At 38.3% G+C, this 22150-nt stretch overlaps 3 protein-coding genes and 1 long non-coding RNA gene across 32 annotated transcripts in view; 2 read left to right on the plus strand and 2 right to left on the minus strand.

The window, feature by feature from the left end:
* Window positions 1–10645, plus strand: part of LOC118878363 (protamine-like protein 99C) — a 110878-nt gene extending 100233 nt beyond the window's left edge. For 9 of the 24 annotated variants that reach the window (XR_011604633.1, XR_011604639.1, XR_011604641.1 and 6 more), the window contains 2 exons: window positions 10224–10513; window positions 10573–10645. Coding sequence is in view for 1 of the 24 variants with exons in the window: in XM_070997495.1 (XP_070853596.1) it covers window positions 9572–9631; window positions 9707–9778; window positions 9837–9890 (186 nt within the window). In the remaining 23 variants the exon portion in view is untranslated. Of the gene's footprint in view, window positions 1–9474; window positions 9632–9706; window positions 9779–9836; window positions 10160–10220; window positions 10514–10572 lie in introns of those variants that run through there. The other 15 variants (XR_011604631.1, XR_011604636.1, XR_011604635.1 and 12 more) reach the window with 6 other exon arrangements.
* LOC139353388 (uncharacterized) lies at window positions 3035–5001 on the minus strand. The gene is made up of 3 exons (XM_070997498.1): window positions 4847–5001; window positions 4538–4795; window positions 3035–4158 (listed from the first exon to the last, which is right to left on the minus strand). The coding sequence occupies exons 1-3, from the start codon at window positions 4913–4915 to the stop codon at window positions 3115–3117; spliced, it is 1371 nt and encodes a 456-aa protein (XP_070853599.1). The 5' UTR covers window positions 4916–5001; the 3' UTR covers window positions 3035–3114.
* Window positions 5469–6321, plus strand: LOC108005371 (uncharacterized). Its single transcript, XR_010654843.2, has 3 exons — window positions 5469–5741; window positions 5803–6143; window positions 6201–6321. It is a non-coding gene; the product is annotated as an uncharacterized lncRNA (long non-coding RNA).
* Window positions 10646–12264: 1619 nt separating the features above from the next.
* On the minus strand, window positions 12265–22058 carry wcy (WW domain-containing adapter protein with coiled-coil wacky). 6 transcript variants are annotated; one of them, XM_070997786.1, is made up of 15 exons: window positions 21868–22058; window positions 21164–21646; window positions 19983–20019; window positions 16916–17279; window positions 16570–16854; window positions 16423–16497; window positions 16279–16354; window positions 16092–16177; window positions 15934–16029; window positions 15424–15842; window positions 15132–15361; window positions 14591–15066; window positions 14341–14522; window positions 14127–14248; window positions 12265–14060 (listed from the first exon to the last, which is right to left on the minus strand). In XM_070997786.1, the coding sequence occupies exons 2-15, from the start codon at window positions 21202–21204 to the stop codon at window positions 13982–13984; spliced, it is 2568 nt and encodes an 855-aa protein (XP_070853887.1). In that variant the 5' UTR covers window positions 21205–21646; window positions 21868–22058; the 3' UTR covers window positions 12265–13981. The 6 variants fall into 6 exon arrangements, with proteins under 6 accessions (XP_070853887.1, XP_065723625.2, XP_070853886.1 ...); XM_065867553.2 differs by having other exon boundaries at window positions 14127–14254; XM_070997785.1 differs by having other exon boundaries at window positions 14127–14254; window positions 21863–22058.
* Window positions 22059–22150: the final 92 nt, after the last annotated feature.

The raw sequence follows: 22150 nt of genomic DNA on the forward strand, positions 1-22150 counted from the left end.
AACTTCAATGTCTTGGGAAAACTCAAGGATGATCGTTGAAGACCCTCCGGCCAAAAGGGGAGACAAATAATAGCTGCAGATTAATAATGAAAATAATATTATTATTTTTGTTTGCTGCACATTTCTCTTGCTGGCACTCAAATGACCGCATCAGCTCGTCACCCTCGCCCCTGCAATTTTCCTCTATAATTTTCCCCCGTCCCTCGGACAATTTTCCCCTCTGAGGGACCATCGACGCATTTTGTTTGCTGTGGATGCCAAAAGGACTTGGCGGCGTCAAATTTATGGCTCTTGACTCTCGACTCTTGGCATTCCAGAACGCTCAGAATGCAGAATGCACCATTGTCAATAAGGTCCTTCCGCCCAGAACTTTTACCCCTTTCTCTCCCTCAATTTTTTCGCATTTTTTCGCTTTAAGAACGCTTTGCAAAATTTTGGCGGGCGAACGAAATAAATTTTGAATGCAGTCAGAAGTGCATAAAATCATACACAATAGGCAAAAGAGCCGCAAATCATTTCGAAGGATATTCTAGTATCCTTGGACCCTTCTCTAATTAGCTTACTAGAAATGGATGGGAAAAGCGGGAAGGCAAATGGAACAGAAAACAAATCAATGACAGATGATGAGTGGTCGCGACGAGCATTCAAGGGTGGCACACTTAAAGAAAATATGGGGTAAATTGAAAAATTACAACACAAATATCCACTGTTGTGTTGCTACTCATTTCCACTATTGTGTATTTTTATATTGTATCACTTAAAATGTATACTCAAGTTTCAGGACTAATGTATTTTTTCTTATGTTCCTTTATTTTTATTGTTCTATTTTAAATTTATACTTAAGTTTCAGCACTAATTTCTTTCAGACTTGAAAATATATTTATTACTTCAGCCACGTGGTATAATATATTACCTATATGTATTTAATCTCAAACATATTTAAAGGTTTTTGGGTATAAAAGTCTATTCACAATGTCATGGAAAAAAAAACTTCGTCTCTTGTTAAAAATGGATAGCAATTTTGTACACCAATTTTAAAAAATTTATAACGTTTTTACCTTGGGGACACATTTTAAACCTTTTAAAATTAATATATATTATTAAATTTTATTCAGAACTACACATTTTCTTCGAGTGCAATAAAAGGGTTACGAAGGGAGCGATTCAAGCCTCCACCCATAAATATGTATTCGTATATTCCCCCGCTGGTTCGGTTTATGTGACAGTCTCAAAGTGCATTCAAAATAAAGTATGCAGGAAACCTTTTTGTTGCCTCCGGTTTTGAACTGGCTTTTGCTTGTTTTTTGCCTAGTTTGAATGTGTTGCAAATGGAAAATCGCAAAGGGAATACAAGCTTTTGTCAAAAAAAAAAAATAATTTCAAAAAATATAAACCCCGAAACCATAGTTTTAGGCTACTTTTTCTGATGTATTTATCAATAGCTAAAATAAATGGTAAAAAATATAATCTGGTATCCATGTCGAATGAACAGTTTTTTAAAAAGCTATAAGCTATCGTATAATGTTCATAGGAATATAGTTTAAAAGAAGTTTAAAAAATGTGAACTAAATAATCTTCAGTTGCCATGAAGACACATAGCAATATAGAAAAAAAGTATATGTTGAAATATTCTATGAAAAATCATAGTCCACTTCAAAAACGTTGTGCATTTAATTTGTGTTTCCTAATTTAAAATTCTGAGATTTATTTCTGATTTTGCGTAGATAACAATGAAATATTGTACCTACATTAAAAACCCAAAAAGTCCGTACAGTTGAACAAATTGCAGACTTTCTTACAAATTGATACTCCCAGTTAGGCTTTTGATGACTGCACTATTTGACCATTTTTATAAACTACTTTAAGCAGTCGAACTAAACATTTCAACACTTTTAATTTAACAATTAAATAATTTCTGAATTTTTATATATTTTTTTAAATTTGTAAATTCAATTTTTAAATTTCCCTTGCTCACCTTTGGCAGTTTTGGTTCTTGAACTTTCACAACAAGTTTAGTTTGCAAGTATTCCTCACTCGCTTGATTTTTCTTAGGCTTTTCACATACGAAACACTCTCAAACAAAAATAAACAATTCGAAAATATCCCCAACCGTTAACCGATACTCGGCGATTTCGAAAACTGAACCGTTTCGCTGTTGACCCGCTAAGTTCGGCCTGTGTCCGCTGGCAAGCGAACGCTTCGAATGCTGAACTGCTACTTGTTGGCGTTCCGTCGTCCTCCGAAAACGAAGCGGAGATGCTAGGGCAATGCAAAAAAACGTAAAGGAAAAAAGGAAAACAACACAGATACGCACGCACACAGGCACGAGCACTTTTCCGGCCCGCCCGCCCCCTGGGAAAGTTCATTTTTCCGATTCATTTTCTACGAATTCGCTGCGCTGCCAATTCGTCTGTTGGGTATTCTCGAGCTTCGAGCTTTTCCAGTGGCTTTTCCGGCCGAGCTTGGCGCTCGCTGCAAAGGAAAAGCCGGCTATAACGCACCAAAATGAGAGCGATTCGGAGAAAGAGAGAGCTAAGCTTTCACTTTGGCGCCCATTTTGGAATTGGACAAGGACTTACGAAAAAATTCCCTTTGTTTATTTTGTATCTTGGTTTTCAAAAACTAATAAGATTTTCAAAAATGATTAAAATATGTCCATACTCATGAAAAAACACCCTGCCAAAATCAAGTACAAACAGCCTTGATTTAAGAACGATTTCATTCTTACCATTCAAGAACGTTCGTGCTGAAAAAGTCCACATTGAGCACATTTTGGATCTAAATATCTAATAATTCCCAACTGTTTATTTTGAAAGTGCTCGGTATATAAAGCGCATAAATTACAAAACCCAACTTAAATTTACAACACATGTATATTGATTTAAGAATTATTCGTTCTTAAATAATGCCTGCAACTTTCTTACCTTATTATTTTCATGCTTGGCAAAGTTTTGACAGCGAAAATGCTTGATTTAAGCAAGAAATACTTTATTTTTTTTCTGAATGCATCTAAAATGCAAGAAAAAATGCAATCTTGTACTCCCTGTTACCCCAATTTTTATTATACAAAATATACAAATCATAAACGAAGCAGTGTAAAAATTAAACCGATTTTCATTTCTTCTTTCCAGCCGCTGCATTCCTATGAATTTCGTCGATCTGTGCGGGCATCTTTTCCAGCTCCTCCATCATGGTCAATTGTCTTTCCCTAACATTTAGAAACAAGCGCTGAAAATGCCTTGTCAACGGATTATAAATCGTGGTTCTAGCAATATCATCGGCATTTATATGGAAATCCATCTTGCCAGGACTTGGTTTTGTTGGCATAGATTTCTCAGACGTATCACATTTATTTTCCTGTATGTCGCGATCTGTTGTTTCAGGAATAGTTTTTTTAACAGATGGTATTGCCAATGTCTTCGATTCCGCTTTTTTAGCCATAGATTTGATTCTCTCCAGAGCCTCTTGCTCTTTAATCTGCATTAGAACGATAGCTTTGATTTCTTCGCCACTCCTCAGATAAGTCATTGGCTTGGAGCTCGTAGTGCTGGGTTTCCCTCGAACTTTTAAGTCTTCACGATTCTTTTGGTTGCCGTTCTCTAAAGAATTCTGCGGAGTTGGGAATGGAGGTATATTTTTTGGAGTCCTTAAAGATTCATAAGATTCATAATGCTTTAAGTCTTCGCGCTTATTAAAATTCTGCGGAGTTGGGACTGTAGGTCTATTTTTTGAAGCCCTTAAAGAATTGTCGCTTTCATAATGCCTTAAGACTTCGCGCTTATTATTATTATGCGGAGTTGGGACTGGTGGTTTATATGTTAGAGTCCTTGAAGATTTTGCGCTTTCATAATGCTGTGATTCTTCTTGCTTATAAATATAACGCGAAGTTGGAGCTGGAGGCTGATTCGTTGGAGTTCTTGGAGATTGGGCTCCTTCATAATACCTTAAGTCTTCGTGCCTATAAAAATGATGCGGAGTTGGGGCTGGAGGTGTCCTATTTTGAGTGTCTGATAACATTCTTCGGGACATGGTCTTACAAATCTCACACTCTATTTCTTCCTCATCTTCATTTTCTGAGTCTTGAAGTCGAAGCTCGGGAATAAAATCCCATTCGGTATTTTTGGAATCCCAAGGACGATTTGATTCCTTATGAGGACTCTACAGGTTAATTTTTAATACATGGAATTAGCTAGTGGTATGTGACAGTGGGAGAAAAAAGAACTAAAGAATTCGCGTTTTTCTAACAATTTTTAAACGTCATTTGATTCCTTACGAGGACTCTACAGGTTGAATTGTAATACAACAGGTTAACTACTAGTAAGTGAAAGTTAAATAAAAAAGAATTAAAGGATTCGCGTATTTCTAACATTTTTTAACCGTCATTTGATTCCTTACGAGGACTTTACAGGTTAATTTTGAATACAAAGGATTTACTAGTGGTGACAGTAAAATAACAAGAAACTAAAGAATTCGCGTTTTTCTAACATTTTTTAAACGACTTTTGAAGAAAAATAAAATAGTTAAACTTTATAATTACCCGATTTTGATGAGCCTGTAGATCGAAAACGCGGTCCGGGTTCCACAAAGGTGAGTCCAGTTCATGAAGGGTTCGCTGATCGAGAGTAAACGAACACTTAGGATCTTGACACTGGCAAAAGCGGTCCTCGTTATGGTTATCTTGTCGTGTGTAAATTGGCTCAGTCCGGGAAGAAAATAGGCGAATGTTTTCTAGACAATTCTTCTCCCGACGCAAGCGACTTGTTTCATAGGCGTAAAGCGGGAATTGCTCATTGCGCTGCAAATCATAGATAAATTATTATGTATTATTCCCATTGCAGAGACTAACCTTTGAATATGGGGAGCAACTACAAGTGCACCTTTCCGGGCTCTGGAAACTTTTATCGTTCTTAAACATTTTTCAAGCAATAACTGGAATCGAGTTTATTTGAATAGTTTTCTTATGACTTCTGTTCACGACATCACTTTTTAAAGTAATGTTTTCATTTGACATTAGTATCCAGTATCACTTAACAAGAACATCCAAAAAGGCAAAGGGATTATGAATTTGAAAACAAATAAAACAGGAAAGTTAGCAAGCTTCAGCAAGTCGAAGTTTAAACCATATCAAGAAAATAAAATCACTTCGAGAAAAATGTATCTTTTGACCAATTTTCCCATATTTTGTTTCTTGGCGAAAAATGGCATAAATTAAAAAGTTTTAGGTTTGAATACCAATGGATTGAAAATTAAACAACGAGCTCAACGAGGTATTAAATTCATGATTCCGATCATTTTTTGCATAATGGCAGCCAAAACACTGATTTTTAAGGGCGTAAAAATAAGTAATAAACAAGTTAAGTGTACTATTTACGATATAAGATTTGTATTCCAAATTTTAAATAAATAAAAAAAAATATCGTGGTGGCTGGGTGAACAACTTCTCAGTTAGAATCAGTATTCGCATTAGTATTCAATTGTCGTGTAAGGGAAACAAAATTTTAGTTTTAAAAAAAATAAATAAATAAATAACAAGTATGGAAGGAAAAATGAGCGGAATGGCAACATGTGAACCAGCTTACAAGTTCCAGAAAGCAGCGAGCATTACAATCAATGGCTATCTCAACTTTTTGACTGCATACAAAAAGCGATATTGCGGAATTTCCCCACAGGACGTGATACGTTTTGGAGCCAGAGAATGGATCAAGTTGAGCCTCCGAGAAAAGGAACGGTTTAAAAACATGGTAAGTAAGAAATATCTGAGGTATGATAAATATATAGTAATTATCAACAAACGTGTGTTAGAAACAACCTGTGGCACCTCAAGTGTTTCAGAGTAGGTACCATGGGGACAGCCCCGATAAGTCTGAATGGTTGAAATGTAGTCCAGTTCGCTCTCCGTATTCACGGGAAAGGGAGTCCAGGAACAAAAAGAAAAGGAAGCCTTCCAAATCAATCAAGGACCAAATCAAGAAGAAAGCCGGACCTCCTTCTTTTCTCCCAAAGAAACGCGGCTTTATACCCTTCCTGCGCAGGTTCCAAAGGATGAACAAAGACTTGGCGCCCAACGATCTGTTGAAAAAGGCAGCTCGTATTTGGTGCCGTCTGCATAGAAACCTGCCCAAGCCATTTGGGAACCCACTTTGGTAAAGTTATCTCAATTTAAAGCCTTACACAAGCAATATAATCTACCATTTTTTCAGAATTGTGAGAACCGGATAGGAAACACTTTTAAATATTAGTCGTGTTTATATATGGGTAATTCAAGGGAATCGCTTCGGACCTACGTACACATTTATAATAAAAAAAAGACCAAAAATCAAACGATTTTAATTTTGATAATTGGCTTTACTTTTAAGTGTTCCCGAGCTCTTTAATTGATATTTCATTCTGACCTTTATTTGCATTATGGCAGCCAAAACACTGATTATTTCTTGCGGAAAATAGGATTCAGACTTCAGTCAAAAATTCCCCCTTTTAGCGGAGTTGTAGTAGTAGTTGTAGTTTGGCCAAATTACGGCGTACAGCTAAAAGACCGACCCTTTATTTGCAGCTGGCTACAAATACTATCGATCCCCATCACTTTAAGGAACATTTATTTTTTGACCCATTTTGGGAATCAGATTTTGGTCAAAAATACTCATTTTTTAGTGGTTTTTCAATCGTAGTTTAGTCAAATCAAGGCGTACAGCTAAAAGACCGACTGTTTTGAACAGCTGGCTACAAATACTATCGATCCCCATCACTTAAAGGAACATTTACTTTTTGACCCAATTTCTCATTTTTTATAAGGGGGTGCATCAGTTATTTTTGAAATTCGGATTTTGGTCAAAAATACTCATTTTTTAGTGGTTTTTCAATCGTAGTTTAGCCAAATCAAGGCGTACAGCTAAAAGACCGACTGTTTTGAGCAGCTTTCTACAAATGCTATCGATCCCTATCACTTAAAGGAACATTTACTTTTTGACCCAATTTCTCATTTTTTGTAAGGGCGTGCATCAGTTATTTTTGGGATTCAGATTTTGGTCCAAAATATTCATTTTTTAGTGGTTTTTCAGTCGTAGTTTAGTCAAATCAAGGCGTACAGCTAAAAGACCGACTGTTTTGAACAGCTGGCTAAAATACTATCGATCCCCATCACTTTAAGGAACATTTATTTTTTGACCCATTTTCGCATTTTTTATAAGAGGGTGCATCAGTTATTTTTGAGATTCGGATTTTGGTCAAAAATACTCATTTTTTAGTGGTTTTTCAATCGTAGTTTAGCCAAATCAAGGCGTACAGCTAAAAGACCGACTGTTTTGAGCAGCTTTCTACAAATGCTATCGATCCCTATCACTTAAAGGAACATTTACTTTTTGACCCAATTTCTCATTTTTTGTAAGGGGGTACATCGGTTTTTTTTGGGAATCAGATTTTGGTCAAAAATACTAATTTTGTAGTGGTTTTTCAGTCGTAGTTTAGTCAAATCAAGGCGTACAGCTAAAAGACCGACTGTTTTGAACAGCTGGCTACAAATACTATCGATCCCCATCACTTTAAGGAACATTTATTTTTTGACCCATTTTCGTATTTTTTTAAGGGGGTGCATCAGTTATTTTTGAGATTCGGATTTTGGTCAAAAATACTCATTTTTTAGTGGTTTTTCAATCGTAGTTTAGCCAAATCAAGGCGTACAGCTAAAAGACCGACTGTTTTGAGCAGCTTTCTACATATGCTATCGATCCTTATCACTTAAAGGAACATTTATTTTTTGACCCAATTTCTCATTTTTTGTAAGGGTACATCGTTTTTTTTTGGGAATCAGATTTTGGTCAAAAATACTCATTTTTTAGTGGTTTTTCAGTCGTAGTTTAGTCAAATCAAGGCGTACAGCTAAAAGACCGACTGTTTTGAACAGCTGGCTACAAATACTATCGATCCCCATCACTTTAAGGAATATTTATTTTTTGACCCATTTTCGCATTTTTTATAAGGGGGTGCATCAGTTATTTTTGAGATTCGGATTTTGGTCAAAAATACTCATTTTTTAGTGGTTTTTCAATCGTAGTTTAGTCAAATCAAGGCGTACAGCTAAAAGACCGACTGTTTTGAGCAGCTTTCTACAAATGCTATCGATCCCTATCACTTAAAGGAACATTTATTTTTTGACCCAATTTCTCATTTTTTGTAAGGGGGTACATCGTTTTTTTTTGGGAATCAGATTTTGGTCAAAAATACTCATTTTTTAGTGGTTTTTCAGTCGTAGTTTAGTCAAATCAAGGCGTACAGCTAAAAGACCGACTGTTTTGAACAGCTGGCTACAAATACTATCGATCCCTATCACTTTAAGGAACATTTATTTTTTGACCCATTTTCGCATTTTTTATAAGGGGGTGCATCAGTTATTTTTGAGATTCGGATTTTGGTCAAAAATACTCATTTTTTAGTGGTTTTTCAATCGTAGTTTAGCCAAATCAAGGCGTACAGCTAAAAGACCGACTGTTTTGAGCAGCTTTCTACAAATGCTATCGATCCCTATCACTTAAAGGAACATTTACTTTTTGACCCAATTTCTCATTTTTTGTAAGGGGGTACATCGGTTTTTTTTGGGAATCAGATTTTGGTCAAAAATACTAATTTTGTAGTGGTTTTTCAGTCGTAGTTTAGTCAAATCAAGGCGTACAGCTAAAAGACCGACTGTTTTGAACAGCTGGCTACAAATACTATCGATCCCCATCACTTTAAGGAACATTTATTTTTTGACCCATTTTCGCATTTTTTATAAGGGGGTCCACCAGTTTTTGTTGGGATTCAGATTTTTAGTGGTTTTTCAGTCGTAGTTTAGTCGAATCAAGGCGTACAGCTAAAAGAATGACTGTTTTGAGCAGCTTGCTACAAATGCTATCGATCGCTATCATTTTAAGTAACATTTATTTTTTGACCCATTTTCGCATTTTTTATAAGGGGGTGCATCAGTTATTTTTGAGATTCGGATTTTGGTCAAAAATACTCATTTTTTAGTGGTTTTTCAATCGTAGTTTAGCCAAATCAAGGCGTACAGCTAAAAGACCGACTGTTTTGAGCAGCTTGCTACAAGTGCTATCGATTTCCATCACTTTAAGTAACTTTTTTTTTTGACCCAGTTTCGCATTTTTTATAAGGGGGTACATCGGTTTTGTTTGGGATTCATATTTTGGTCAAAAATATTCATTTTTTCGTGGTTTTTTAGTCGTAGCTTAGCCAAATCAAGGCGTACTGCTAAAAGAATGACTGTTTTGAGCAGCTTACTACAAATGCTATCGAAATTAAACAACGAGCTCAACGAGTTATTACATTCCTGATTCTGATCATTTTTTGCATAGTGGCAGCCAAAACATTGATTTTTTAAGGGCGGAAAAGTAAGTTATAAACATTTTCACTGTACTCTTTAAGGTATGAGATTTGACTTCCAAATTGTAAATAAATAAAAAAACATCGTAGTAGCTGGGAGAATAGCTTCTCAATCAGAATCAGTATTCGCATTAGTATTCAATTGTCGTGTAAGGGGAACAAAATTTTAGTTTTACACAAATAAAAGTATAAAATAAAAAATATGGACGGAAAAAAGAGCGGAATGGCAACATGTAATCCAGTTTACAAGTTCCAGAAAGCAGTGAGCACTATAATCAATGGCTACCTTTACTTCCTAACTGAATACAAAAAACGATTTTGCGGAATTTCCCCACAGGACGTGATACGTTTCGGAGCTAGAGAATGGAACAACTTGCCCCTCCAAGAAAAGGATCGCTTCAAAAACATGGTGAGTAAGAAATATCTTAATTATGAAAAATAGTTAGTACTTATTAACATACAAAAAGCGATTTTGCGGAATTTCCCCACAGGACTTGATACGTTTCGGAGATAGACTCTAGCACACATATGTTAATAATTGCTACATATTGTTCATAATTAAGATATTTTTCACCTGCCATATTCTTAAATTGTTCCTTTTCCTGAAGGGTGAACTTTTTCCATTCTCTAGCAACTAGAGAATGGAAAAAGTTGACTTTTCAGGTGAAGGAACGCTTTAATAGTGTGGTAAGTGAGAAATATCTTAATTATGGAAAATATGTAGCAATTATTAGCAGCTAGAGAATGGAAAAAGTTGACCCTTCAGGAAAAGGAACGCTTTAAGAATATGGTAAGTGAGAAATATCTTAATTATGGAAAATATGTAGCAATTATTAACATACGTGTGTTAGAAGCAATCTCAAGTGTTTGGGAGTAAGTCCCATGGGGACAGTCCCGATAAATCGGAGCCGGAGAAACGTAGTTCAGTTCGCTCTCCGTATTCCCGTGAGATGGAGTCTATGAAAATAAAGGAAAGGAAGCCATCCAAGTCAATCAGAAGCCTGGTCAAGAAACGCGGGCCAACTTCTCTGGGCTCCTCGGGTGGATTTATATCGTTTATGCGCAGGTTTAAAAGGATGAACAAAGACTTGGCGCCCAACGATCTGCATAAATGTCATCGCAAACCAATTGAGAGGACACTTTGGTAAAGTTATCTCAATTTAAAGCTTTACAAAAGAAATAATATCAACCTTTTCTTTTTAGAATTAAGGGAACTGGATTGAAAACACTTCTACATTTAAGTGCAGTTAATATTTGGCTAATTCCAGGAACACTTTTAAAATAAAAAAATAAAAATTCAAGCGATTTTAATTTTGATAATGAGCTTTACTTTTAGTGTTCCTGATATCTATGTTGTGTATTATTAAGCATGTAAGTTAAGTGGGGTTTGAGGAAGTCCATTCAACCCTTGATTTCTGGAGCGAATTCTGAGAAAATATTTTATTGCAATTTTTTTAGAAAGTTTTTCAATAATATCACTGTGAAATAGATTTGTATTGACTCAGAAACAGTTTTTTTCAATTCAGATTAAATTTTTTTTGCCATTATACACTAATTGATAGTTGTTTTCCTATTAATAAAGCGTATGGATATAAAAAAATTAATTTTTTTTTAAATTCTCTCCTTTTTTTAAGAACCCCCGAAAACATTCCAACTTCAAAACATTTTATTTGTTTTTATTTTGCATACACACAAAAATGTCTTTATTGTTTCGCTTTGTTCGTTTTTTAGCTTGCTACAAATGCTATCGATCCCCATCACTTTAAGGAACATTTATTTTTTGACCAATTTTCGCATTTTTTATTAGGGGGTTATCGGTTATTTTTGGGATTCAGTTTTTGGTCAAAAATACTAATTTTTTAGTGGTTTTTCAGTCGTAGTTTAGCTAAATCAAGGCGTACAGCTAAAAGACTTACTGTTTTGAGCAGCTTACTACAAATGCTATCGATCCCCATCACTTTAAGGAACATTTATTTTTTGACCCATTTTCGCATTTTTTATAAGGGGGTGCATCAGTTATTTTTGGGAATCAGATTTTGGTCAAAAATCTCATTTTTTCGTGGTTTTTTAGTCGTAGCTTAGCCAAATCAAGGCGTACAGCTAAAAGACTTACTGTTTTGAGCAGCTTGCTACAAATGCTATCGATCCCCATCACTTTAAGGAACATTTATTTTTTACCCTTTTTCGCAATTTTTATAAGGGTGCATCAGTTATTTTTGGGATTCAGATTTCGGCCAAAAATACGCATATTTTGGTGGTTTTTCAGTCGTATCTTAGACAAAATCAAGGCGTACAGCTAAAAGACCGACTGTTTTGAACAGCTGGCTACAAATGCTATCGATCCCCATCACTTTGAAGAATATTTATTTTTTGACCCATTTTCGCATTTTTTATAAGGGGGAGTACATCAGTATTGTTTGGAATTCCGATTTTGGTCATAAATACTCATTTCTTAGTGGTTTTTCAGTCGTAGTTTAGCCAAATCAAGGCGTACAGCTAAAAGACAAACAGTTTTGAGCAGCTTGCTACAAGTGCTATTCCTATCACTTTAAGGAACATTCATTTTTTGACCAATTTATGCATTTTTCATCTTATTTTGCGCAAAATGGCAAAAATGAAAAATTTCTAGGTTTGAATGCCAATGGATTGGAAATTAAACAACGAACTTAACGAGGTATGACTTTCCTCATTCTGACCTTTATTTGCATTATGGCAGCAAAAAAACTGCCATATTAAGGCAGAAAAAAGGCATTGGAATATCCATATGCACTTTATTGGGTTCGAAACACCGCGCTGAAAACTTCTCACTGAAATTATAATACCCTCCGAAAGTGCTTAAAACATGTAAAATTATTAGTTACTATGTTTCCCATTCGTGCCAGTGAAATAACCATATATGATTTGTTGTTGTTGTATTTTTTAATTAATTCATAATAAAAGTTTCTATTTTTCGGTTGGTTTTTTTTGTTTTCGACGCTTAGCTAATATATTTATTATATATTATTTATATGTATATCTACAATAGGTATTAGCATTATCATTATTAAACTGTTGTTTGCTTTCTTTTTGTTTCGAATCTGCATAATTTGCAGATCCATTTCATTTGTTTGTTGGTTTGTTTTTAGACAAGTTAAGATTTAAAAAAAACTCAAAAGTTCGCTTATGTACGTGTTAGTTCTTCTTTCCCGCGCTCCTCACTCGTTTCCGCTTTCGCTTCGCTTAAATAACAAAAAAATTGTCGCTTCTGCCAAATAAATTATATATGCATATATAATAATAAAAAAATATATGGTCATATACTTGGTAAGACGTAAATGTAGGGCATACAAAATAATTAAGCTAAAACAAATCTTGCTGCAATTTCAATCGGAGGTTAAAATAATTAGGTGTGTATAAAATAATAAAATTGCAATTTTGGGTGTGGCCGGCAAGTAACTACAAATTAGAATCGTACAAATACCAATTAGCAGGATCGTAAGCCAATAATCGAACGTATTAAACAAACACTTGCGATCGCACAATCAAAATAAATATTAAACGGCGTTGGGTCGTAGGATGCCCAACCTATATATATACAATATATATATATATATAAAATTGTCGATTTCCTCGTCCCGAGAAGCGTGCTTTCTGCTCGCCTTGACTCGCATTTTGGTTGTCATCGTAATCATTTTATCATCATGATTCTCATACATAATTATGTTCGGTTGTTGTAAATATACAATCTTTCATATACTCTATTTATATATATTTATTTATATATAATTTGTATATAGTTTAATTAGCTTTTTATTGCAGTTGAGTATACTATGTTGACTTGTTTTTTTGTTGGTGTTGTTGCTGGTGTTGTTGATCCTATTTTGTTTGTTTATTTTCTTTTGTTTTTGTTTTTCTTTTTACTTGTTTTTGTTTCTTTTCATCCGTTTCGATTCGTTACGAGGCTTTATCCATATTGCTTCTTGATCTTGATAGGTTTTTCTCGGCTCTATTCTCCATTTGTAGTTATCTTGAGTGGTGTATTTCTGTGTTTGTGGCTATTTCCGTGGCTTTTCCTCCGCCTTGCTTCATGCTTATTTAAGTTTACTTTTGTTTTTAATTTACGCTTTGCTAATTATAAATTATGTTTTAGTTTTTTGTGTTTTTCTTGTTGGAGTTCTTGTTGCAGCTGTTGGTTGATTTATCCTGATTTGTCTTGTGCCAAGTTCATTTAGTCCGCCCAAGCAGTCATATGCTGCCACCATATAGTCGCGTTTGGGGACTGGAACTCGATCCGAACACAAGTGAATCGCGGGCTGGTGGTGGTGGTGGTGGTGGGGAGTGATGCGTCGCCCAGAGGAGAGAAGTTGGAGGATGGAGCAGGATGCACGCGGTTTCTCAGTCATTGTCGTGGGCCCCGCCAGTCGTCGGTCGTCATCATTCAATCCCTTCCCAGATGCCCATCTAATGATCAGGGTTAAATCCGGGCGTGCGAAACGAGGACAAAGGCTAGCTGCTGGCGGCGGCCACAATGGACCAATTATCATCGCAATCATCATCAGCTGCGCCAGAAGAAGCTCTTTTTGAGCCTGACAGACAGCTTGCGATGTACGCGCAGCCTAACCTGCTCCTGATCCTAAGTATCGTCCGACATGAACGCGTTCTGAGTCTTCGACTCCTCAATACGGCGGATCTGTTGGCGCAAATACATGATTCTGCGGAAAGGAATAGAACGAATAAGAAAACATAACTCCCATTGAGTTGGTACAGCTAAAACTCACTTTTGTTCCTGCAGGGTGGCATTGATCTCGGTGCTGCGAACCAGGCTGCGGGCGCACTTCAGTTCTGCGCATATCCTCGTGCAGGTGATGTCGCCAAACAGGTGCGTATCCTCACAGCACTTCTGCGCCTTCGTGAAATAACAAGACATTTACAATCAGTTCGAGTCCTCAGTTATAGGCCAATGTTAGTGAGTTATACGCAGGCAAATCCTACCTCACAGCTTACCTGACGCTCCAGCACCTCCGCCTGCCAGTTGGTCACATGCGCAATCAGGTCGGCGCGGAAGTATTTGGCCAGCTTGGGCGATATCTCGGGACCGCGCAGGTTTGCCGCCTGCCCCGAGGAGCCCACGCAGCTCTGCAGCGAGCTCAACGTGGCCGACGAGGTGCCATCCACTGGAAGAACATTAATGAATATCCAGTTGGTGTGCTCAAGTTGGGAGTACCCCATCATTAAGACTTACATTTACGCTGCTGCTGCGCCTGTTGCGCCGCCTGCAGCTGAAGACTGGCCGCTGCCGCGGCTGCCGCTGCGGCGGCCAACTGTTGCTGTTCCAGCGCTGAGCCGCTCAAGTCCAGTTCCTGTGTGGGCGTGGGCGGGCCCTCGCCACCCGCCGCCGCCCCACTGTTGCTGCCCATCGAGGTGATCACACTGATTCCGCTGACGGCGCCCAGGCCGGGCACGATGCTTTGGCTGCTATTCGCTCCACTGGAGCCGGAGGAGGCATTGCCGCCGGGCGTGGCCGGTGAGGCGTTCGCCACCAGCACTCCGCCATCGGAGGTCGTCTTGAGGCCGAAGGGTGGATTGCAGGTGTACGCATTGCTTACATTATTCGTGTGGCCCACAATCGTCGGGATGGGACTCTTCGTGTAGCTCAACGACGGCGAGAGGCTGTGGTGCGGATGTGGCATGTACAGCGGGGAGTTCACACTGTTGTCCCTGTACATTTTTCATCAATTAATACAATTCTCTTATAAAAATCGATAAAAATTTAATTTACTTACCGTAAGCTGCCGGAGATGACCGAATTGAAGGCATGATTGGCCACATCTGCCGCCGAACCGACCGAGTTGACGCTGTGATGTGATTGCACATCGAGGACGCCCAGGCCCAGGTGCATTTTCTGGCGCATTAGCATCGCCTGTTCCTTGCCCTTGGCACCCGGTGGCAGTGGAGCATTCGAGTTCAGATGGTGCTGGTGCGGATCCTGACTCCCCAGTGTGGGCACAGTCGTCTGCAATGCGAAAGAATATGGTGACAACAATCTAGAGGTGCTTTGACCTAAGGCAAACTTACACCGGAAGTGGAGCCAATGTGGCCGACAACAGAGTTCCTGCTGCTGGCATTGTTGCTGCTGCCGCCGGCACTGTTGCTGCTGTTGCTGTTAACCATTCCCGACGACGAAAGTCCGCTGGTGGGCAGCATTGTGGCGCCCGTCACTGGGCCACCACCCGCTCCGCTACCGTAGTGCAAACCCGCCGCCGCTCCAGCGCCTGTCGCTCCAGAAGCGGAGGAGTTGGCATTCGGGTGCGAGGCCAAACGGGGCAGGGCGTTACTCATGGGCTGATCGTTGCTGCCACCGCCGCCACCACCGGGACCTCCTCCACCAGGTCCGCCGCCATGTGTTGTGGGCGTGCCGCTCAGCGAGTAACTGGCCTCCGAGGTGGGCGTAGAGTCGCCGCTTATGTCCATATCAGCATTGTCGTTGTGTCGACCTGTGGGGATGATTTATGGATAAGGCATTAGTTACTTTCTGGAGTCTGGATGCCTTTATAATCTTTAAAAGCTCCAAGGATAAAGACTTACCATCCAAACGCCTTCGATGGCTGGGCGGACCGCCATCGTTGTCGTAATTCCATCTCAGTCGTGAATTGTCCCGCGAAGAATTGGAATGTTTGTATGCTACAAAACGTAAATAAAGTTAAAACATTGTAATGTATTTTAATTTCATGGTTTATACTTACTCGATCTGGAGAAACGATCATCGCGGTCGCGATCGCGATCCTTGTCGCGATAGTCCTTCTCACGATGCTGATCGCGCGGCAAATTTCTGAAAGCATATAACGTGTTAATAGGGTTTTGGATGGTGAATACTATAAAAAGACCATCTGGCTGTTCTCTTTAAAGATTCTTATTGAGGTTTGTGTTTACCTTTCTCTGTCCACCCATTCCTTTGGTTTCTCCCATTGAGAGATTTCCGTCTTGCAGTTGTAGTAATACATTTTGCCTGAAATCAAACCAAAATTATTGGTCCAAAAGCTGGAGAGGAATAATCTCTGGTGTAGATGGACTCACCCGATGAGCTGACATGCTCGCTCCAGTCGCCATAACGCGCCGTCCGCTCGCCGCGATCGTTGCGTTCGCGTTTGTCTACAAAAAAAACACAGCAAATAATCTCAGTAAAGTGTGAACATTATAAGAAACAAAGCGACTTGGACCTACCTGCATACTTGTCCTTCTTGTACATGTCCCTGTCGCGATCGGATCCGCGATCCCGCTTATCTCGCAGATCGCGGAGGTCCCGATCCCTCTCCCGATCGCGATCATCGGACCCCGAGCGTTTGTCGTTCTCCCGCGAGGAGCACAGCTTGCCGCTGGTGTTGCCTCCGCCACCGCCTCCGCCTCCTCCGCCGCCACCTCCTCCGCCACCGCCACGCCGATCCCTGTCATGGTTGGTGCGGTACGACGACTCCGAGTCGCGATCGTTGCCACGCCGATCACGTTTGTCTAGAATAACAAAGTGTTTTAGATACAATTCCTAGTGGGCTATAGCTCTATCTGAACTCACCTGAATATTTGTCCTTCTTGTAGACATCCCGATCTCGGTCCCGCATCTTCTGTATGAAGCTGTATCGCTCGCCGCTGCCGCCACGCCCATTGCCACCTCCTCCACCGCCACCGCCCCTATGATCGCTGCGATCGCGCAGATCGTGCGAACGGGACGAGGGCGAATCAATGTCCGGCGATTGGGAGCGGTAGCTGTTGCCATTGTTCAATGGTCCGCCACCATTGCCGCTGCCGCCCCCGCCGCCGCCTCCTCCAGCGGATCCGCCGCCTCCTCCACCGCCAGCGCCTGGCGACAGGTCGCGATCGCGATAATTGGAGGAACGATCGCGTTCGTAGTCGCGCTTTGAACTGCTGTACTTTGAGCTCTGCACGGGTAAATAGAAGCGCACACAGTGTTTAGTCGATTTATATTCCCAAAATTAATTGCACAGTGCTACAAAATACAATTTTTGTCAAGTACTTTTCAAGAAATTCCAGTGGGGATTGAAGATGTGGTCGAGAAGTTGTCAGTTATAAGATAAAACTCTTTCTAATTGTTAACAAATAATGATTAGGGTGTATAAAAAATATTATAACTAACGTTATGCATTTAAAGCAACAAGTTATGGTTAAATATATATGAAAACTTCAGAATAAAGTTTGGAAACATACAATATATTTAAGTAACCTTTCGACCACACTTAAAATCTCCACTGACTCTCTTGAATGATACGGATTCACTGCAATGTTCAGTGTTACATCCTTTGTAGCGGTTGATTTAAGTCTCGGTTAAGTTATAACTTGTCAAGTTATTTTATTTTTTGGGGGCAGGGTTGTTAGTTGAACTAAATCTACTCAATAGTGAAATCATAAGTAAATGCATAAATGCCAGCTACTATTGCCAATGTTCTCGCTTGTGATTATTGCCAATGCAAACGAACATAAACGAAATGAGAGTTAAGTGAAATGAAATTCCGATGGTTTCGAAAATCAAACGTGTTATCGACAAGAATTTTGAAATATGTCAAGTATTTGGTTTGGTTTTTCGTCTTTTCAAGACTCGAAATTATAATATCCGAAATTAGTGTGAGTTTTTGTTCAATTTTTCAGATAAATAATATTATAAATGAAAAATGAGTATGAACCTTGTTTTTGGTTATTATTTATTCATAATTTTTTGCATTATGTTAATACTATGTTTGGTAAATTAAATTTAAATCATAGTAGTTGTCGTTCATAAATTATAATACTTGTTTATTTTTTTTGATTATTATAAACTATAATTCTTGTTTATTTTATCTGATTATTATAAAGTCAATTATGATTCTTCCATTTTGTAATATTTCAGTTCATAAATTCACTTTTAATCCTGGCTTGATCTTAAATTTTATAATAATCCATATATAGTTTCCATATAATTTAGTGATGTCTTTTTCGTTTAATATTGTTGTAAAATAATAAATAGTTCTGGTCATTTGTAATGTTCGTTTTTTAATTCAAAATAATTAAATCATAATTTTCAGCGGCGTTTTGTGTGTTGATTTAGACAGATTTTTGTTTATAAAATACACATTTGAATAAACGATTTACTGCGGCTCCATTTTCTTAGGGTTTTCTTGGGGGTTTTATTCATTTATTACTTGAACTTGTATTTATTTATTTTACATTAATATTGATTTTTTTCATTGCTTTCCAGATTATTTGCTTTTGTTTGAAGCGTTTGCGATGGGTTTTAATGGTTTTTGGGTACTTTTTTGTCATGATTTTTTATCATTTATTTTTTAACCATTATTTTTTAATGGATTTTTTTATTTTACTTACTTCTAGGCGACAGAGGCCCACTGCTGAAGGCGTCGACGTTGCTGCCGCTGCGCCGCTTTTGCTGTTCGCATTGTTGTTGATATTATTATTATTGTGATTGCTAATGTTGCTATTGCAATTGGCAATTGTTGTTGTTGAAAGGGAGAGATCAACAGCCATTTTGTTGTTGTTGTTGCTGCTGCTGGTGGAGGAAGTGTTGTTGCTCCTCATAGATATTTGTTTAATTAATTATTAAATTATTTTTGCTTTTACTAATAATCCAATTGGTCGCTTTTTCAGTGGGCACAACTTTAATAAGTGTTTGTCTTTAGTTTTTGTGTTTATTTACTTCCCATTTCATTTATTTGTTTGGCTTAATTGATTGTTGTTGCTTTTTGTTTGAGGCACATTTGTGTTTTTGTTGTTGGTTTTGTTGTCGTTGATATTTTCGATAAATATTCTTGAAATATATTTATGTTTTTTGGTTGCACATACATTTTTTGTTTGTTTTTATATTGGTGTATAATTGTTTACTACGTCGTTTTGTAAGGCTATTTTAGTTTGATTAAGTTTTGTTTATTTGTTAGGCAGCGCTTATAAATTGGTTATGAATTTGATTTCTATTTAAAATAGTTTGATAAATGTTTATATACCTTCGCTTTCGTTAGTCAATTAATAGTATATAATTCGATTTAAAGCATATATTTGTGCTGTTCGGTTAGAGATTGTAATTGAATAATTTCTTTCTAAATAGGATATTTTGTTGATAACTATTTCTCGCTTTGTTGTATACCGACCTATTAAGCTATTAATCGAATTTGTTTCGGTTACTTGGTTTTTTGTCTTTTTGGCGTTGGTGCGTAAAGATTCGTTTCTCAATTTAAGATCAGTTCAGGCTGCAATGCCGCGTTTTTGAATGGGTTAAAATGAAACACGATTTGGTCAGTTCAAAAATGGATGAGGTTACGGGAAAAGTAAGATCTGGGATGCACAACAAACACAGCGATTGAGAAAGTAAGAGAAATGTGAACAGAAGAAATCCAAAAATCCAGACAATACAATTTGCAATTTTGTTGATTTTTCAGTGATACAGCTACGTACTAAAATATCAGCAAATGACAAAGGGGAAATCGATGGTTCAAGAATCTACGATTTACATTGGCTTGTATGATTACTTTTTTTTTTTTGGCTCTTGGGTGCACTACGAAACAAAATATGACGACTAAAAGCTGGCATACAAAACGTGATTAATTGCGGTTAGAGGAGGGATCTGGGATCGGTCTGCTCACCTGGTATGATGTGTGGCTGGTATGCTTCTCAAAGTACCTGAATGGAGAGGGGAAACATAAATAAGAACATTAGTTTTTTTTTGTCATGGAAGTGTAAATAGAAAACACACTTTAAAGCGCGCTTTTGTGTGCTGTTCTTGCTCTAAATTGAGAGCAACCATCTTTAAAGGTGTTCTTAATGTGAGATATATTTTTAAATGATTTTTTGAAACTGGCAGATACTGTCACATTCTTTAAAGGAATTAATCAGACTTTGTAAATTTAATTATTCACTTTGATATTAGGCACATTTGTAGGTTTTGCACATATTTAAAATGGTACGGCTTAAGTTTCAAATAAGTTAAAAGAAATAGATTTATAATATGAGTTAACCAGGATTACAGGATATCCATTATTTCAAATAACAAGGTAGAATTTTTAATTATTCTTAAGGTTGCCTCTGTGAAAAACACCATTAATTAAAGTCTTTCAAGTTAATAATGGTTTAAGGATTATTAAAAACAAAACCGCAGTAATAACACACACAATTCCTTGTCGTTTAAAAAGAAAAACACCAAACTCAAATCGATTTCCCTTTCCTATTGAGTTTTCTTTTATCAATAAAAGCGCTTATCAATGCCGGCATTGATTTGTTGACAGCGATTAATGTGAGTTGCCTCGGGTTCAACGGACAATCGATGGCCGGCTAAAAAGCGATGGTAAATAAACAAACTAAATAAACTCAAATTCGAGTGATAAACAATGGATATTTTACTTATTTTGCAGTTCGAAAAGCAAACGGTAAATGTGACAAGAATATTTTTTTTTCTGCCTTTTGCCAGCTGAGCGCGTGCGAGCGAGAGGCAAGAGTGTGTGGTGGAAAAGCTAGAAAACACAAATATTGCCATTACAACAAAAGCAAAGGGGAAAACTCAAAGCCACGAAGTTAGGTGAGACTAAAATATTTATGAAAAACATTAAATTAAGGGAAATCAAGGAAATTGAGGACCAAAAATGAAAAGCGGGCCGTGGCTGAGACTGCGAGTTCGAGCGAGATGGCGATAGAGCAGAACGTAAACAAAAAAATATACAATTACGGGTGTGTGTGTGTGTGTGAGTAAGCGAGTGTGTGTTGGGGATCACTGTTATTGCCGATACTACGGTACATTATCCTTTATATTATATGCATATATATATATTACCCATCGTTCATACGCTGCGGTTTTCTAGCATGCATTACCATCAATGCAAGTTTTTCGCCAAATACGCTGCTGCTGCTTCTGTTGGTTTTGCCTCCTCTTCCTCTTCCTCTTGCTCCTCCTTCTTCGGCTGCTGCTTCTTCTTCCGCTGCTGCTGCTGCTGCCGCTGCTTCCTCTTCTCGTGCAGATAATGCAGCCTTATTCCGATTTTATCCAATTTTGTGGGGCAATTGGCGCCTCCTTTTTGCTCCTTCTGCTGCTCCTCCTCCTCCGTCCTCCACCACTTCTTCTTCTTCTTCTCACCTGCCAAGGCACGCGCGCTTGTATGTGTGTGTGTGTGTTGTGGTCTGCTTGTATGGGAGGCTCTCAGTGGCATGTGTGTGTGTATGTGTGTGGTTGTGGGGTCCGTGACTCGGTGTGTGTGTGTGTTGTATGAGTGTTTGCCCAAATTGCGGTCGCCGTTTTATCGGCTTATTTCGCTGCCTCCTAAAAGTACAAACATTCAAGGCAATCCTTTAGCAGCTTCCTCTCTTCGATCTCCTTAATGCAATTAGCATGCGAAATGCCTTTAATTTTTCACGTTAGCCACACACACACGTGTGTGTGTGTGTGTGCGATTGTGTGTGCGTGTGAGTGGTGTCGCTTCATTCGTATTTCGTTTGACTTTTTTACTTTTTTCTTCGCTTCGCCTTTACTTCGTACCTTACCGCAATTCGTTTGCCGCTCGCCTTCTTCGGTGCGCTGTAATCGCCGCATTTAGTTGCTCCGCATCGAACGACAATTTGGTAAATTATACGCCGACTTGCTGCGTTCGCTTTTTGGCCTCTATACTTGATGATTTTTTTCAATTCTTTTGCATTACGCTTTGTGCGGTCTGTTCGTCGGCACGGCTGTGTTGAGTTTGACAGCCATCGGTCGCTGTTGTCGTCCCGCTCGCACATTTTCGGAGCGGTGTCAACGTTTGTCCCTTTCCCGCTGGCCGCTTGGCGG

This window comes from Drosophila suzukii, chromosome X, assembly GCF_043229965.1.
Source record: "Drosophila suzukii chromosome X, CBGP_Dsuzu_IsoJpt1.0, whole genome shotgun sequence".
Classification (NCBI taxonomy): domain Eukaryota; kingdom Metazoa; phylum Arthropoda; class Insecta; order Diptera; family Drosophilidae; genus Drosophila; species Drosophila suzukii.

What these genes read in the sequence shown, in the direction of transcription:
- LOC139353388 (XM_070997498.1), bottom strand. Translation starts at nt 4,915, where the DNA reads ATGTTTAAGAACGATAAAAGTTTCCAGAGCCCGGAAAGGTGCACTTGT. An exon ending in GTTGCTCCCCATATTCAAAG is followed by an intron (nt 4,796 to 4,846) that starts GTTAGTCTCTGC and finishes TATGATTTGCAG; the next exon opens with CGCAATGAGCAATTCCCGCT. An exon ending in TACAGGCTCATCAAAATCGG is followed by an intron (nt 4,159 to 4,537) that starts GTAATTATAAAG and finishes ATTAACCTGTAG; the next exon opens with AGTCCTCATAAGGAATCAAA.
- wcy (XM_036821092.3), bottom strand. Translation starts at nt 18,924, where the DNA reads ATGAGGAGCAACAACACTTCCTCCACCAGCAGCAGCAACAACAACAAC. An exon ending in ACATTGGCTCCACTTCCGGT is followed by an intron (nt 15,362 to 15,423) that starts GTAAGTTTGCCT and finishes TTCGCATTGCAG; the next exon opens with ACGACTGTGCCCACACTGGG. An exon ending in CGGAGGTGCTGGAGCGTCAG is followed by an intron (nt 14,255 to 14,352) that starts GTAAGCTGTGAG and finishes TATTTCACGAAG; the next exon opens with GCGCAGAAGTGCTGTGAGGA.